We start from the raw sequence: 18496 nt of genomic DNA, 5'->3' as shown, positions 1-18496 counted from the left end.
AAGAGACCCATTCTATCAAACACTCCCTCCTCAAGGGATTCAATCACAACACCTACCTTTTCCCATACCCTCAATAATATGAAACAGATACTTCTTTATCTATAGTTTTCATACTCAAATCTCTTTGAGGAGTAACAGATCCTTTACTCATTTTTTTTTTTAAGATTTATTTATTTATTATGTATACAGCATGTATGACTGCAGGCCAGAAGAGGGCACCAGATCTCATTACAGATGGTTGTGAGGCACCATGTGGTTGCTGGGAATTGAACTCAGGACCTTTGGAAGAACAGTCAGTGCTCTTAACCTCTGAGCCATCTCTCTAGCCCCCTTTACTCATTCTTAAGACAGCTTCCTACGAGCTTATTTTGGAAACACTCACCTGTATATGTGGTGAATGCTGGATGACTTGCTGGTACTGCTGCAGGATCTGCTGTAACTGAGTATGCTTCTGCATTATTCCCTGATACTGAAAGCCAACTCGATGTTGCTGGTGCTGTTGCCAGTGTGCTGCTGCAGCCTGCAACTGTTTTAACCTAGCATCCTCTTCTGGGTCTTCAGACTAAAGGTAAGAGAAAACACAAATTTTTCTAAGTCATAAAATAGCAACCAAATCAATCAAGTCCATAATCCCAATAACCCAGGCCGACTACGAAAAGTTATCCTATATTTAGACAAAATACAAAGCCCTATCTACAGTTACTATGGATGACAGAAAAAAGGAGTTAAAATGCCACAATCTTCACTAGAATAATAATTTCATTCTTCTTAAACAGGACAACCATTTCCCCAGCAGGGAGTGAATCTACAATTATAGTACTTTCCAACATATGAGAAACCCCTCCTTCCTTCCCTCCCCCCTTTCTCTTCCTGTCACATTTCACCAGAGAACTACAATATAATTGTAGTTCAATGAAGTTGTGAGAACAACATTTGGACTAATGTGGGAACTCTCCACACCACAAGACACTGCTTTATGAGACAAAGATGGTCATTTTTAATGCTTCAACAACTTTAAGACAGCTACTACCTGAATATATCCATTCTGCAGATGAGTAAATCAGTACAGAATGATTAGCCAGCCTGTCCAGAGTCACCACTGTTAAGTGGCAGCGTTTGGGCAGTTGACTCTAAAAGCTAAAGATCTAAACTATTGCCCTATACCGTAATCATGAATACACCTGGGCATCTTTCTTTTGTGCTGAGATACTCCACTCAAAAGAGTATCTAATTCTTCACTTTCAGTCAACAACCCCCAAATCTCTGCTAACCCTGATGAGCTGACATCTGATTACTTCAAAAGTGGAATTTTACAGGTACCTGAACACATGAAAATATGTCCATTTATGACAAGTGTTCATAAACAAATCAGACAAAACTCAGATGACTGAATAAACACTACACAATTACCTGGGGTTCCTCAGGTGGGAGTGGCGGTGGTGCCTCTTCATTTGGAGGTGGTAATGGGGGCTCTTCGGCTGAAAGAGGCTCTGATGTTTGACTGGCAGCAGGCACTGGAGCGTCTTCTTTTATGGTTTCTGGTGCATCCTTTGCTGTGACTGGACCCCTTTTGTGTCCTGGGAAATGCACTTTTGTCCTCTGCTGCAAACTAAGCAGATGCTGTCGATACCAATATTGCTGCTGTTCCTACAATACAAGCCATTTTTAAGAATTTTATTTTATTTATTCCATGTGTGTGTATTTGTGTGTGAGTATAAGCTTGCCAGTGTGTGGAAGTCAGAGGACAACTTTCAGGAGATGATTCTCTCCTGCTATGTAGGTCCCAGGGGATACAACTGAGGTCATCAAGCTTGACAACAAAGCACCTTCCCTGCCGAGCCATCTCCCTGGCTCATTTAAAGAATGTCATCTATAATCCAGAGCTACATTTATATGTGTTCATGTATCTAATGGAAAAACAAACAAAGCTGGACTGAAAAAGGCAAGTTAACAAGATAGAGAAAATTTTACATTCTTCCCCAAAATCTGTAAATTTAAATGAAACCATACATCATAGTTAAGCATGCTTCTGGTTTTTCCCCTTCGATACTAAGTACAGAGCCCATGGTTTTATGCAGGGCAGGCAAGTGTTCTACCACTAAGCAACAGACCCAGATCTCATCTTACTCTTTTAGACAGACTCCCAGTAAATTGTCCAGATTGGCTTTGAACTTCGTCTGTAGCTCCAGCAGCTCTGGAACTCATGATATTCCCAGCCCATCCCAGCCACAGTCTCCTGAGCATCTTAGATTATAGGCTAGTACCCAGCTAACACATACTTAAAAACAACAACAAGAAAAAACATGTTTCTGGAGGCTTGAGCAATTACGAGGACCGGGTTCAGTTCCCAGAACCCACACGGCGGCTCACAACCGTCTCTAACTCCAGCTTCAGGGGCTCTGACGCCCTGTTCTGACCTCCCTTTGCACCAGGCACACACATGGTACACATACATCCAGGCAAACGACTGATACAAATCAAATCAAATAAATAAATCTAAAACAATAAAAAACAAAGCAAACCCCCCCGCAATCCTTCTGAGGCTGGGTATAGTCGCATACACCTTAAATCCCAGGGACCAGAGTTTGTGTCAGGCTGATGTCTGGGAGTCTGGGGCTAGCTAGAACCAGAGTCAAGACCCTGTCTTGAAAAGAATGGGCATCTGTCAGTATGCACAGCTACTTGTTTGTCATCTGCCTTTAGTTTGCTGGGATTTACTCACAGGAATCTTCTACTTAAATAAAAACCATGCCATTTTAGTCTTTACCTTTCTCCAAATACTTATTTCTTTTAAATACACTGTGTCACCAGTCTATTTATGCTCAGATAGATACTATACATGAAAATATGTTTTTTAAACTTTTTATTTATTTCAAAGTTTCTGACTTATTGTCCAAATTATACTGTAATTTAATTTTCTAGAAGAGACTATTTTGTCTTTTATTTTATTTACTTGTTTGTTTATTTTTTGGTTTTTCAAGACAGTTTCTAGGTGTAATAGCCCTAGCTGTCCTGGAACTCGCTTTGTAGACCAGGCTGGCCACGAACTCACAGAATCCACCTGCCTCTGCCTCCTGAGTGCTGGGATTAAAGATGTGGAACACCATACCCAGCTCATCTTTTATTTTTTTTTGAGACAGGGTCTCTCATTGAACCTGAACCTTTTCCACTAGACTGGCTGGCCAGCTATCACCTGCCTCCACTGTCCATCACTAAAGTTACAGGCAAGAGCAAAAGCACCTGGCTTTTACATGGGTGCTGGGATCTGAATTCGGGTCTTCGTGCTTCCCAGAAGGCTCTTTGCCCTCATCTCTAACTTCTTTAAAGTACAATGAGACCTTCAGCAGAGAGAAAAAAGTTAGAAAATAGATGGGCATGGTAGACCACACTTGCAATCCCAGAACTTCATAGGGTGGAGGCAAGAGATCATCACCCTGAGGTACTCAGTGAGTATGAGGCCAGCCTATCTAACACAACAAAAACAAGGAGAGAAGAGGATGGGGTGATAGTTTAGTGTGTAAAATGTTTGCTATGCAAAATGAAGACCTGAGTTTGGATTCCTAGAACCCACAAAAAAGGCAGGCATTGTGGTGCTGGTCTGTAACCTTAATGCTGGAAGGCAGAGACAGGAGGATCCCTGGAAGTTCACTAGCACATCAGAGTAATGAAAATTTCCAGCTCTAGGTTCAGTGAGAGACCCTGTCTCAAAAAAAAAAAAAAAAAAAAAAAAAAAAAAAAAAATCCCAATATGCCTCTGCATGCATGCACATACACACAGAAATAGAGGAAAAAAAAATCTCATTATTTGTAGATTCTGTATATGTGAATTTGCTGATCTGCTAAAATATTTTCCAACTCCAATAATAATACCTAATAAGCTTTCCCAGTCATTTGTAAACAGGTGAGTAACAGTGAAACACCTGAGTGGCCTGACAGGTGTTTTCCCAACTGAGGTAGAACAAGGTGGTATTCTGCCTTCTGGTCTTTTCACAGTGTAGTTAGCACCAGAAATTCCAACAAATTTGTGTGAGTTATTTTTCCGTTTAAAATACCCCCGCCCTATTAAACTGAAAGAGTGTTGGCAGGTAGACCAGCCCAACCTGGTCTACAGTGAGACCCTGTCTCAAAAAACCAACCAACCAACCAACATAAATAAAAGTACAAAGCTCCCCAGTCATAATATGGAAGTGCTGTCCAGCCTTCCTAAGAAAGCTGTGATTGCCCTTAGAAAGAAAAGGTATGTTCCATAAATTTCATTCAAGTAAACACTACTGTTTACCAAGAGCTGAATGATAATGAATCAACAATATCTACAAAATAAAGTGTCTTTAAATAGAAAAACATATACATGGTTATATGTTGAAGAAAATATGCTCAGAAGTTCAGATTCATCTGCATTTTTCTTACAACAAAGATTCAACATTCATTAATTCAGTGTTTGTGGTGACTTTAACTAATTAATTAAAATTAACTTTTAAAAAGTTCACTACTCAAATGAAAATCTTTATTATATAATCCCATGGTTACAAGGCTACCTAAGGAAACAGAAGCCGTCATGACAACACACTGTGTGTGAAGGTACAAAACTGTAATGCCAGCACTCTAGATAACAGGAAGACATGAGCCCAAAGTAATCCTCACCTACACAGTTGGGTAGAGGCCAGCCTAGGCTATATGGGACTCTGTCTCAAAAAAATTTTTTTTCCGGGCTGGAGAGATAGCTCAGTGGTTAAGAGCACTGGCTGCTCTTCTAGAGGACCCAGGTTCACTTCCCAGCAACCACATGATGGCTCATCTGTAATGAGGTCTGGTGCCCTCTTCTGGCCTGCAGTCATATATGCAGGCAGAACACTGTATACATAATAAATTAATAAATAAATCTTTAAAAAAAAATTTTTCATAATCTGAAATTCACTAAACAACTACCCTGTATACTTTTATGATTAACATTAGTACATATTCGCCCTATTATTTTAAGGAAGATTTTTATGAAAGAGATGTTGAATATCAAGCAAGCCAGAATTACATGGTAAAACACTGTCTCAAAAAAAAAAAAAAAGGCACAATCTGCCTACCAATGGTTAAAAAACAGGCTCCAGAAAAACTGATAAATTCTTAAAATGCTTATCAAAAGATTAAAAATGATAGGTAATGTTGATGTAAAAATGTGTCACAAAATTGTAGGATCAAGAGCCAGGGTGGTGGCCCACACTTTTAATCTCAGCCCTCAGGAGGCAGAAGAAGGCCTGAGTGTGAGACCAGCTTCCTGTACAAAGTGAATTCCAGGACTGCCAGCAATATACAGAAAGACAATGTCTCAAAAAATCATAAACAAACATTTAAAAAATATTTATATGCACACAGGATCAAAACCCAATCTAGCAGAGTGTGGTGGTGCATGCCTTTAATTTTAGCATCTAGGAGTCAGAGGCAGAAAGATCTCTGAGTGAGTTTGAAGGGAGTCAGGTCTACATGTGAAGTTCCAGGCCTCTCCATGGTCTCAGAGGGGGAAAAAACACAACCCAACCTTCGGTAGTGATGGTGGTGGGGGTGTTGCCACAGGCTTTTAATCCCAGCCCTCGGGAGGCAGAGGCAGGCGGATCTCTGTGAATGAGGCCAGCCTCGTCTACAGAGTGAGTTCCAGGACAGCCAGGGCTACAGAGAAACCTTGTCTTGAAAACAAACAAACAAACAAACAAACAAAACCTCAATTAATACTTTATTCTTTGTTCATTCTAAAACTCAGATACAATTTCAATTTATAAAACCTAATACAATCTATTGTTATAATTTTGAGCTTTATTTCTCTAGATTGAACAAGAATACTTTTTTTTCCTTTTTTGGTTGTTTTAAGACACAGCCTCACTATGCAACCCTGGCTGTACTGAAACTTCCTGTGTAGAACAGGTTGGCTTTGACCTCAGAGATCCACCTGTCTATTTTCTGAGTACTACAATTAAAGGTGTGTGCTACCACATCCAACTATCGGATTTTTTTTTCTTTTTCTAATAAACTTTTGTTCTCTGTGTCAATGGGTTAATTTTACATGTTCACTTTCCTTTTTTTTTTTGACAGGCTCTCTACACAGGCCTAGCTATCTTGGAACTCAACAGAGAAAGAGATCTACCAGCTTCTGCTTCCCAGTGCTAGGATTAAAGGTGTGCACCACCATGGCTACATGCTCACTTTCTAATCCAATTATCTTGGAAGAACAATAGTTCCTATATTGTTAATATTTTATTGTATAATGTCTCCCAATTTTCTATATGCAAAGAGATGTATAAAATATATATAATATATATTCCCCCCAACTAGACTGATTTGTTATCTGTTCACTCAGATATTTTCTTGGGGAAAATATATTTATTTATTTTTTGTTTTGTTTTGTTTTTCTTTTGAGACAAGGTCTCACTGTGTGGCTTTGATTGGCCTAGAACTCACTGCATAGATCAGGCTATCCTTGAACTCACAAAGATCTGCCTGCCTCTGTTTCCCAAGTGCTAGGATTAAAGGCATGTGCCATGTCCAAATCTTCTGCTATTTTTATCTAGTCTTCTAACTTCAGCAAAGTGCTAGAGCACATAATGGGATATCAGTAAATGATACTGAGATACTGATGGCCATAAGCCATATTTGACCTGAAACTTTTCTAATTTATTGGCAAGAATAAATCCACTCTCACTAACTCTATTTTGGCTCTTATTATCATACAGATAAGCCTCAGTTCCCAGAACAAGATTATTTTTACTAGTCAGCATTAAAAAAGTGTGGTGGCATACACCTTTAACCCAGAGTTTGGTAGACAAAGGCAGGCAGTGAGTTCCAGGCCACTCTGATCTGCATACCCTAGTCCAGGCCAGCCAAAGCTACATAGTGAGACCCTGTCTCAAAAATACTACTACTAATACAAAATAAAATAAAACTCACTAATAAGCCGGGCATGGTGGCACATGCCTTTAATGCCAGCACTCAGCAGGCAGAGGCAGGTGGATCTCTTGAGTTCCAGAGTTCTAGGACAAGCCACAGCTGTTACATAGAGAAACTCTGTCTTGAAAAACAAATAAACAAAAAAATAACTTAGCAATATTGTAATATTAAGTCATTTTCAGCCAGGTATGGTAACAAATGCACTTGGGAGACAGAGACAAGAGGATCAGGAATTCAAGGTCATCTTTACTACATAGTAAGTTCAATACCAGCATAAGCTATATTAATCCTTATTTCAGAAAAACAAGAGAAAGAAAAAAGAAGTCAGTTTCCTCTATTTAAGAAAATACTGGCTGGGTGGTGATGGCGCACGCCTTCAATCCCAGCACTCAGGAGGCAGAGGGGAAGGATCTCTGTAAGTTCGAGGCCAGCCTGGGCTACAGAGTGAGATCCAGGACAGGCTCCAAAACTACACAGAGGAAAAAAAAAAAAAAAAAGGAAAAAGAAAGAAAATACTGAAAATATAAATAGGTTCATCGTTCACCTTAAAAAACAAATTCAGGGACTTTTAATGTAGCTCATCAGTTGACAGAGTATTTGCTTGCCAAGTATGTATTAAGTTCTGAGTTCTATTTCCAGTATGGAATAAAACCAAGAGGGCACATGCCTATGACCTTAGCACTCAGGAAGTGGAGGCAGGAGGATATAAAGTTCAAGGTCATGAGACAGTAAATAGGGTAAAGGTGCTTCCTGAGCAAAAGCCTAGTTACTTAAGTTTGATCCCAGGAACCTGCATATAACAGGAGAGAACTGGCTCCACTAAAGTCTTTCAACTTCCACATGCACCACAGCATAGCACATGTGCCCATATCCAGGCACACATACACAGACACAAGTTCAAGGCCATATGTTCAAGCTTAGTAGCCAGTTCAAGGCTAGACAGGTCTACATGGAGAATCTTGTAACAAATGGGGAGTGGGGAGTTAGAGAGAGTGCTAGTGGTTAAGAGTACTAGTTACTCTTCCAGAAGACCTGGATTCAGTTCCCAGCACCCACATGGTGGCCCATAACCATCTATAACTCCAGTTCCAAGGCTTCTGATACTCTCTTCTGGCTTCTATGAACACCTGGCATGCACATGGTTCACAGACATACATGCAGCCAAAATATCCACACACATAAAATAATATTTTTTAAAAAGGACAAAGAGATGAAAAACCAAGGACACTCTTCATTTTTATTTGAGAGAAGTTGGCCTCAAACTCTTTCCTGTCTCCTGATATTGGCATTGGAGCCTGGGCTGCCATGTGCGGCTATTTCAGTTGCTTAGAGCATCACAAAAAGACACAAAGATGAGCTGGGCAGTGATGGCGCACACCTTTAATCCCAGCACTTGGGAGGCAGAGGCAGGTGGATCTCTGTGAGTTCAAGGCCATCCAGGTCTACAGACTGAGTTCCAGGACAGCCAAGGCTATATACAGAGAAACCCTGTCTCGAAAAACCAAAAGAGACACAAAGATGCCAACTCTTTCACAAGTTAAAAGATAGTAGCTATAAACAGGAAGATTTATAGATATAATCACTGCATTCCCTGTGATCCGTGTGTGTGTGTGTGTGTGTGTGTGTGTGTGTGTGTGTGTGTTAGCCAGGAGTTAATGTCAGATACCTTATTCAATCTTTCTCCACTTTATTTTTGAAACAGGGTCTCTCACTGAACCTGGAGCAAGCCAATTCTACTTAAGCTGTGTCTGGTTGGCTGGCTAGCAAGCCTGGGATCTTCCTGTAGATTCTGACTCTTCAGTATCTGCTTAGATTACTGGTGTCCACCACACTGGCTTTTATATGGATGCTGCAAAAAAGGTCCTCATGCTTTATCTACTAATCCATCTGCCCATGGCACAGGTCTAGATTCTTGAATAAAGAATCCAACCTCTTCTTATGCCTCCCATCTTCATCTTAGATCCAACCCAGTATATAAGCCTTGTTAGGTTTGTTGTTGATTCACTGACAGTATGCTTTGTAGGTAATTTTCTATTTATTATGAACCCTATAAGCAAAAAACAAAACTAATTCAGTCTTACCATTAGGCTTCAGCATGTTTCTGAAACTCTATAATGAGTAAGGTTGACATGAGTCAGAAATGTCCTCAGTGACCTCAAGAGAAGAGCGATTATCTATCTCTCTTTTAGAAAGGAAAAGGCATGTCTGAACTTGCTAACAATAGACTAGGAGCCAGTTGTTCTGAATGTCCCAGCATATAAGATAATTTCATATCTTATGGGATGTTGGTTTACAGATGGAAAAAAATAATAGCATATATTACTTTTAAGAGACTGGATGGGGGCCAGAAAGATGATGGTTCAGCAAATCAAGCACTTACTGTGGAAACACAAAGGCCTGCATTTTGATTCCCAGCACCCATGTAAATACAGATGGGCATGATAACTCACCTATGATCCCAGCACTTGAGAAGCAAAGAACAAGCTAGGTAGCTAGACTAGCCAAATCAGAGAGTTCTGGGTTCAGTAAGAGATCCTGCCTTATGGTGATATTTTATTTGTACTGAAATGTAATTTTAATTTTATGTTAATAAAGTTGCCCTGGGGTCAGAGCTATTAGAGCCATAGCAAGAGCGTGATGGTTAGAAGAGCTAGGTAGATTTCTGTGTGTTCAGGGATACAGCCAGTATTGGAGACATATGCCTTTAAGACCTGGAGGGCGGTACTTACAGGCAGTGATGAGGCAGTCATGTGGTTGGGTTTAGAACCAATGAGAAGGCAGAACAGAAAGACTATTTAAACACAGACAAACAGGAAGTAGCTCTCTCTCGGGGAAGTTAGGAGCACTGCAGGAGGTAAGATTTTATCTCTGAGCTCTGACCTCTCGGCTTTCTCTCTTTTACATTGGCTCTGTGTTTTTTATTTTAAAAAGACGATTGGATACATCTACACTGCCTCTATATAGATATGTTGTGGACAACAACTGAAGAAGACACCCAACTGCTAGCCTCCACAGCACATGAGCACATGTGCACACACACTACCACCACCACCACCATTCAACACAAAGAGACTCAATGAAGGGATCTGAGACATAAAGAACACTAGAACTATTTGCCACAAATATTGTTACTAATAAAGACACTAATTTATTCAGGCAGCACTTACTGACTACCTGCTACTGGCACAGGAATAAAACCGAGGACTAAATGATTTTGTAGGGAAGGATATGTTACAAAGTGTGTCTGTATGCAACATTTTAAAGACTAGTACTATAAAGTTAATATCTCTGTCTAGGTTATTACCAACGTCTGAAATAATGACTATTGTCTGTGTAGATCTTAAAATGAGGGGAGAAAAATCTGCATATTCAATCAGATATCTACTTTTGAAAATGATTTAAAATGACCATTTTTAATATCATTAAGGTTCACATTCTCCCTTAGGAACTAAGATCACCAGGTAAATTTAGTTTCCATTTTTAAGAAGAATGCTCCTCTACTTCATCACTTTCTCCAGTTCCTGCCCTCATTCTCTCTTGCTCCCCTTGAGTTAAAGCTTCTTGAAAGAATGGTCTATACTCACCATCCCCATCCTCACCTTCCATCACTCCTCAAATCAATGCAATATGGCTTCAGTCACTATGAAACTGCTCCTGCCAAGGTCAACAATAACCTACATGTCAGTAAGGGACAAAGATAAACTCAAAATCTTTATTTTGCTTGACCTCTTGGCAGTACTTGACACATCTGGCTACTCTTTGCTCCAGGAAGTGTGTCCTTTCACAATCTCTATCACTGCTGTCTTGAATTTCTATCTACCTCATTTGGTCTTTCCTCCACCGCTTATTTGGATTGGGTGATTCTGAGGCTAGCAACAATGTTCTTTAACCTCCATTCTTAGTCTACACACACACACACACCGCAGAAGCTTATCTATTACTATATCTTATAATAAGAATATAACTTAGGTAAGTGGTGCTAGTAACCACTCAGCAGCTCACCCCTCAGCCCACAAATCCTTGATGCCTCTCCTTGCTATGACCACTCGAGTAATCTCCAACTGGATGGATTCTAGCAGCTAAACATGTTTTCAGTCTTTCCACTTCTTTTCATCTCCACTAATACCATCCATATACAAACCATTAGTATCTCTTGCCTGGATTACTTAAATTATTTATCCTAACTCGTTCTTTTGTTCCTCAATGTCCCTCTCCACACTGAAACCAGGGCAAGCTTTCAAAAACGCTAACCCGGGGCTATAGAGAGGCTCAGCAGTTGTTGCGCTTGCAGAGGACCTGGGTTCAGTTTTCAGCACCCACACGATGACCAACAACTACGGGTAACTCCAGTTCTAAAGAATCTGACGTCCAGTTCTGGCCTCTGCAGGCTGTACATGCATGTGATACACAGGCATGAGACAAAACACCTATACACATAAAAATAAAATAAATCTGTTTTTAAAATGGCAGAGCTAGAGGGATAACTCAGTGGTTAAGAGCACTGGCTGCTCTTGCAGTGGAACCAGGTTCAGTTCCTAGCACCCACATGATGGCTTACAACCATCTAAACTCAGGTACAGGAAATCTGATGCCCTCTTCTGGCTCCACAGGAGCCAAGCATACAGGTGGTGCACACATACACACGCAGCCAAAACATCTGTACACATAAAATAAAAATTCATTTTAAAAAGCTCTAAATGCCAATCTAGGATGGGAGGTGCAGCTCAGTGGTACAGTGCCTGCCTATCATGTTTATGCACCACTAAAATGAAATAATCATTGCATCACACTTGCCTATATAAAATCCCTCAATGGCTAAACAGAGTCTTTGAAATAAAATCTTCAAAGTGTTTCCCCCTATCTATTACATGCCTTCTGAACCTGTGCTATCAGAAATCCTTACTAAACTTGTTTTTGGATAATTCCTGCCTACTTCTTAGATTTCACTTATATGCCTTTTTTTTTTTTTTTTAAAGACAGGATCTCATGGAGCCCAAGCTGGCCTCAAGCTCTCTATGTTGCAGAAACTATCCTTGAACTCTGATCTTCCCGATTACTAGAGAAAGGGGTATGCCACCAGGCCTAATTAAGTATTACTTTATAAAGGTGGTCTCTTTAGCTAGGCTAGAGCTCCCAGACACAGTCAGTTACTTAAAAGATACCTGTTCTTCCTTTCCAATGGGTACAAAGCACTGTGAATACAATAGCATGTATGTTTGTTAGTACACGACTGAAATTCCAATTCTCAAGAAGACAGAAGGATCTAGAGTTCACTGTCTCAAAAACATCAAAATAACAATAATAAAAAATTTTTTTTTGGTTTGGTTTTTCTTTTTATCTTTCTTTCTTTCTTTTTTTTAATACTGAATGCCGTGGTTTGGTTTTTCAACGCAGGGTTTCTGAGTAGGCCTGGCTGTCCTGGAACTCACTTTGTAGACCAGGTTGGCCTCGAACCCAGAGGTCTATCTGCCTCTGCCTCCCAAGTACTGGGATTAAAGGCACGCCACTCACTATTGCCAGGCAATAAAAACTTTTAAACCTCACCTTTTCTAGTTCCTTATAGAACAGTCTAGTTATTTTATACGTTCTAATCCCTCTATTTCTCTTTACTTATTAGAATAAAAACCCACTGACACCAAGTACCATGTCTATATTGTTTACCATTTTATCTAGAGTACTAAGCACACTAGTTCACATTAAACGACACCTCTATAAACTATACTCAATGTCAACACTTTACATGAGTTATTTGGAGAATGAAAGAAATAAAACTACAACTCATTAAAAAGACTATACATCATAACTACTCTGCTGTGGGATGGTCTGTATGTCAAATAAAATACTGATTGGCCAGTGGCCAGACAGGAAGTAGGTGGGACAAGGAGAGAGGAGAATTCTGGGAAGCAGAAGGCTGAGGGAGGGAGACACTGCCAGCCGCTGCCGCCATGACCAGCAGCATGTGAAGTTGCCGGTAAGCCACCAGCCACGTGGCAAGGTATAGATTTATAAAAATGGGTTAATTTAAGATAAAAGAACAGTTAGCAAGAAGCCTGCCACGGCCATACAGTTTGTAAGCAATATAAGTCTCTGTGTTTACTTGGTTGGGTCTGAGCGGCTGTGGGACTGGTGGGTGACAAAGATTTGTCCTGACTGTGGGCAAGGCCGGAAAACTCTAGCTACACTACTCAACCTATTAACACAGAAAAGTTAATTCTTCAGAAAGAATAGTCCATTAATTCATCAATGCTTTACTCTGGTATCTAGAAAATAAATGGGAAAACAGCAAAGTGTTTGTTCTTATACTAACTGTACTTCCAATCAAATAGCTCTAGTTCACAAGTGAAAGTTTTCTTCACATAATTCACTACCCTAAGTTAAGAAGAAACTGCAGAGGGAATTTAAAATTCCACCGCTGAAAACTCCAGTGAAACAACAGACTCAGGTGGAGACTATCAATGGGTGAGTCACTAGATGAAACACTAGATGCGAGACTGACAGAAGCTTCACAGTGAGGGACCAGACTGTCCCCACCTAAACATTGATCAAGCTCGGCATCAGAACACTGGGACAACCAGGCCCTCGAGATGGGTACAAATACACATCACACAACACCTATGTACTACACTCCGCAAATAACAATTTTGAACTCAGTCTACTTACTGCTTTGGAGCTAATTTATAAAAAAAGAAATAGAAGACTCAGATCAAGTAAAATGACACAATAAGACAGAAGAAGAAGCAGAATGTAGAATGTTCTAGAGGATGACAATTTTTTCCCTCAAATTCAGGGGCATGTGGTTAAAAAAAAAAAAAAAAAAAAAGGAAACCTTGATCTAGATCAGGGGTTCTCAAAGAAGGATGGCTCTTCCCTCTAGAACTTACGGTGATGTATCTCAAGATGTCTAAGACCATTTCTGGCTCTCAAAACTGGGAGGCTACTACCAGCATCTAGGGGCCATTGTTAGAGACATCAGTAACCATCCCGCAATGAACAGGACACACATCTCTCAAGCAAAAGGCCCCCAATGTTTATAGTGCTGAGACTGAGAAACCCTTTAATCCCAGCACTTGAGAGGCAGAGGCAGTTGGATCTCTGTGAGTTCGAGGACAGTCTGGTCTGCAAAGCAGGTTCCCAGCACAGCCAGGGCTGTTATATAGAGAAACCCTGTCTCAAAACAACAACAACAAACCAATCAACCAATCAACCAATAAATAAATAAATAAATAAATAAATAAATAAATAAATAAATAAATAAAATGTAGAAACACAGGGGATGAGGATGTAGCTTTGCAGCAGAATACTCAATTAGCATGCACAAAGCCTTAGGGCTTGATCCCAGTATGAAGAAAAAATGAATAAATGGCATAAGATGTAAAATTTACTTTAAAATGTTTTAAAGACTACATCAAAATTGTAATAGCTATTTAAATGAGGGGTATTCATGATATTTTCTCTACTTAATGTTTAAATCTTTCACCATAAAACAAAATTTTAGGGGCAGCAGGTAAAAGCACATAACAAGCCATCCTAATGACCTAAGTTCAAATTTCTTGAGCCCCAACTAACTCCCCAAAACTCCTCTCATCTCCTGACCTCCATATGCACACTGTGGCATGTACAGATCCACACTCACATCATATACAATAGTAATAAATTTAATGGCATGCCAGGCAGTGGTGGCGCTCGCCTTTAATCCCAGCACTCAGGAGGCAGAGCCAGGCAGATCTCCGTGAGTTTGAGGCCAGCCTGGGCTACAAAGGAGATCCAGGACTGGCACCAAATCTACACAGAGAAACCCTGTCTTGAAAAAATCCAACAAAACAAAACAACCCCCCCCCAAAAAAAATGACATTTTCCAACGATAAAGTATGAATGGAAAATATTCAGAAACATACAATGTTTATCACCTAATAAACCAAGTATCTCTCTCTCTCTCTCTCTCTCTCTCTCTCTCTCTCTCTCTCTTTTTTTTTTTGTTTTTTGAGGGTTTCTCTGCATAGCCTTGGCTATCCTAGAACTCATGCGTAGACCAGGCTGGCCTTGAACTCAGAGATACACCTGACTCTGCCTCCTGAGTGCTGGGATTAAAGGCGTGCATCACCACCCAGCATGATAACTATTGAATTTTATTCAACAAATCTTTATAGTGGGTCTACAAATTGGAAGGCACTGTCCTAGGTGCTGCAGAGGACTAAGAGAAGCACAGCAAAGGCCTTATAATTTGAAAGACTGAACCAAATCACATGGCTTATAGAGACTCTGAATTTTGAGATGTGCCTTGGAAGTATTCAATTTAAAGGGAAGAGAAAAGTTAAGGATATTGGGATAAACTCCATAGAGTTAAGAAAGCCAAGGACATGCAATATACCCCACTCCCTGCATCCCAGGCTGGCTTTGAACTTACTTTGTAGCCTGGATGGCCTTGAACTCCTGATCCTCCTGGCCTTTCCCTCCTGAGCACTAGAATTTCAGTTTATGCAGTGCTAGGAATATAATCTAGGGCTTCAAGAATGCTAAGCAAGCATTCAACCAAATGAATTCTAGCCCTAACCAACAACAAGGCCCTTCTAGACCTGGTCTACACCCAGACCTCAAACTTTGCCCTTCCATTACTTCCTGTCACTCAGCAAGAATCAGAAGCACCGAATGTCACAGCATTGACAGAAGTTCATTTCAGATGAGGCAGAAAGCCAAAAGCAGTGTTCACAGTAAGTACTTAGGTTAAATCTGACACGCACACAGGGCTGGAGGTGTAGCTGAATGGCAGAGCACTTGACTAGCATGCCCAAGGCATTGAGTCCAATCCCAACACACAACAACACACCAAATAGACAGGCTGGTCGACGATATATTATATAGCCCAGGCTGGCCTCAAACTTGGAACCCTCCTGCCTCAATATCCCAAGTACTAGGATTACAGATCTGTGCCACTGTGTCTAGCAAGAAAGTGGAAATTCTATCCCTAAGGGGGCAATGTGGAAGAACCAACTGAGAGCTAGTACACACTTGATGTAAGACAGTAAAACCACACATCCTACGGTTCTACCAGTGTCCCCTAGGCGGAGCTTGTAGCTCTTCAATACCAAACCACTGTAAATTCAAGTAAGATACACTTATCTCTGGAATCTTATACATAACCCTGAGCTTGCATGCCACCAGACTCTCTTTTTCCCCTAGTCAATTTATGGTAACGAGTATTTTCTGTGTTTTCCAAATAGAGCAGATTATCTATTCCCATGTATTTATTTTTGAGACAGGGTCTCACTATGTAGCCCTGGCTGACCCAAGCTCTCCATCCTCTTGCTTCTGTCGCCCAAATGCTGCCATGTAGGCACAGTTTAGCATGCCCAGCTTCTCTCCCCTTTTTCTTCCATCCTTGCTCCTGCAACCCGGTCAATCTCTTACTGTTCTGTGGAAAGCACATCTTCAAAGAGCTGTCTTAAAGGTATGGCTCTCAAAGGAACAGCTATCACAAAACTTTTTTTTAAACCTCAGCCAAATTCCAAGGCTACTGTTTTGGAGTGACTGGTAACAACAATGAAATGCAGCAAATTAACCATATGTTAAAATTATCTTTAAGAGTTGGCGATGTATGAATCAATTCCTAAAATATACCAACTGGTCCTCAAAGGATCAAGTATCTAGGGACCTATGTAGTCCACATGATTTTACAACACCAATTGGGATGCTCATGGTGAGACAGACTTGCATCTTTCTTGTGCTGAAAACTCGATTCTGGAAACTGACAGCTATCTCTGGACTCCCTGCATGTTTTGTTTGTTTTAAGAAATTATAATCAATAAATAATAACTTATATGCATTTAAACATCAACACTTTTTTTTTTTTTTTTGGTTTTTCAAGACAGGGTTTCTCTGTGTAGCTTTGGCGCCTTTTCTGCATCTCTCCCTCTGTAGACCAGGCTGGCCTTGAACTCACAGAGATTCTCCTGCCTCTTCCACCCAAGTGCTGGGATCAAAGGCATGCGCCACCGCCACCCAGCTTCAAAACCAATTTTAAAACAAAGCTCTTTGCAATAAGTCCAGAATGCAGGTCAAAGAAACCAAGGCATACATCTGAGAGATCAATCTAGTGCCAACCCACCACTCTTCAAGGGTCTAGTAGTATCTTTACTGTTCTTTTAGTAATCCACAGTCAATTAAAAGCCTCGCTTTCAGGCCCGACTCTTAAGGACTCTTTTGTAGTATGAATGAGCCAGTTGCTGTGTGCTGGAATTAGGAAAGGGGCTAGCCGGTTAAAGCCCCAAGGCCTGCTCAAGTAAGGTAAGGCCTCCAAGGTGGAAGGAAGTTCGACTCCGGCAGGTGATTTCTTACCTGTGGAGTCATCGTAGAGGGATCTGGCTCAGGAGCAGCTTGTTTCTGTTCAGCACTCTTGTTCTTGGCTCCACTCTCCAAAGGCTCTTGATGGACAGTTGTTTTATTCCCAGAAGGGATGGACGGTGGTGGAAGTAGTTGGGGTTTAGAATGGCCCTGGGAGGAGCGGGAAGGAGATGCCTGAGAAGGGGGTAAGTAGGGCTGGGAATGGCTCAAATAAGATTGCGAGGAGGAAGAGGAGGAAGAATAAGAAGGGGTGGGCGCTAGATAGGGTTGGGAAGGTGGGGACTGTGAAGGGGACGGCTGGGCGGGAGGCAGGTAGGGCTGAGCTGAGGAAGGAGGGTAGTATGAGGGTGGTGGCTGAGGTGGAGGCATGTACGTCTGCGACGGGGGCATATAGGCTCCTGGAGGTACAGGGGGAGATTCAGGAGGGGACTCCAGCTCCATTGGAACCAAACCAGGAGGTCCATCTCGTTGTTGGTGGAGTATCTGGTGTTTGTACTGCTGCTGCTTCTGATAGCTGATGGCTGGCCCAGGTGGCGGGGGCATCGGTGGCGGGGGCGGCTGCCAGTCTCCGTAGCCGCCCCCCGGCATCACCGGCGGGGGTGGCATCGGAGGCGGAGGAAGGTGGTGGGGTTGGAGCACGCACTGCATTTGTTCCTGGTGCATCTGCTGCAGCTGCTGGAGCTGCGCCAAGTGCTGCTCTCGGAAGCTCATGAAGCCCGAAGAGGAAGGGGCCGCGGGGGCCGTCGAACTGGAGTACCCGGGCCCCGGCGAGGCCTCAGGAAGCGCCACCGGCGGCGGCGGCGGGACCGGCGGCGGCGGATAGTGGCTGTTCCCGCCATACCGGCCCCAGTTCGGGTACATATCGGACGCGAAGGCGCGGAGCTCGTCCCGGCGCCGTTACTCGTCGCAACCGACCTCCAGGAGCAGCGGCGATGACGGGGACAGCCGGAACTCGCGGCGCCTACAGGCCGCGGAGCGTGTGAACGGAGCGCGCCAGTGCGCCGGCGCTACGGCGCTTAGGCCCGCGGTCGGGAAGGCGGGGACCGTACCGAGGCGACTACGCCTGCGCAGTAGCACCGAGAGGAGAACAAAGGCCAGCTAGAGGGGCCCTGTACGCCGCGACTCGCTGTTGCCGCCTTCCTGCAGGTTCGGAAAATGGAGGCGGGAATAGAACGTTGTCATAGAACCGAGGAACCATCGAGTCTCACAGCCAAGAGAAGTGCTAGAGATC

The 18496-nt window shown here is 42.0% G+C and overlaps 1 protein-coding gene across 1 annotated transcript in view; it reads right to left on the bottom strand.

The window, feature by feature from the left end:
• Ylpm1 (YLP motif containing 1) overlaps positions 1-18277 on the bottom strand; it is a 73920-nt gene extending 55643 nt beyond the window's left edge. The window contains 3 exon segments of the mRNA XM_028876639.2: positions 383-562; positions 1411-1647; positions 17260-18277. Of these exon segments, the coding sequence (XP_028732472.1) occupies positions 383-562; positions 1411-1647; positions 17260-18126 (1284 nt within the window). The 5' untranslated portion in view covers positions 18127-18277.
• Between the last annotated feature and the right edge of the window lie 219 nt (positions 18278-18496).

The sequence above is a fragment of the Peromyscus leucopus genome, chromosome 14 (assembly GCF_004664715.2).
Source record: "Peromyscus leucopus breed LL Stock chromosome 14, UCI_PerLeu_2.1, whole genome shotgun sequence".
Lineage (NCBI taxonomy): Eukaryota > Metazoa > Chordata > Mammalia > Rodentia > Cricetidae > Peromyscus > Peromyscus leucopus.
This window is presented reverse-complemented; position numbering and strand designations above follow the sequence as displayed.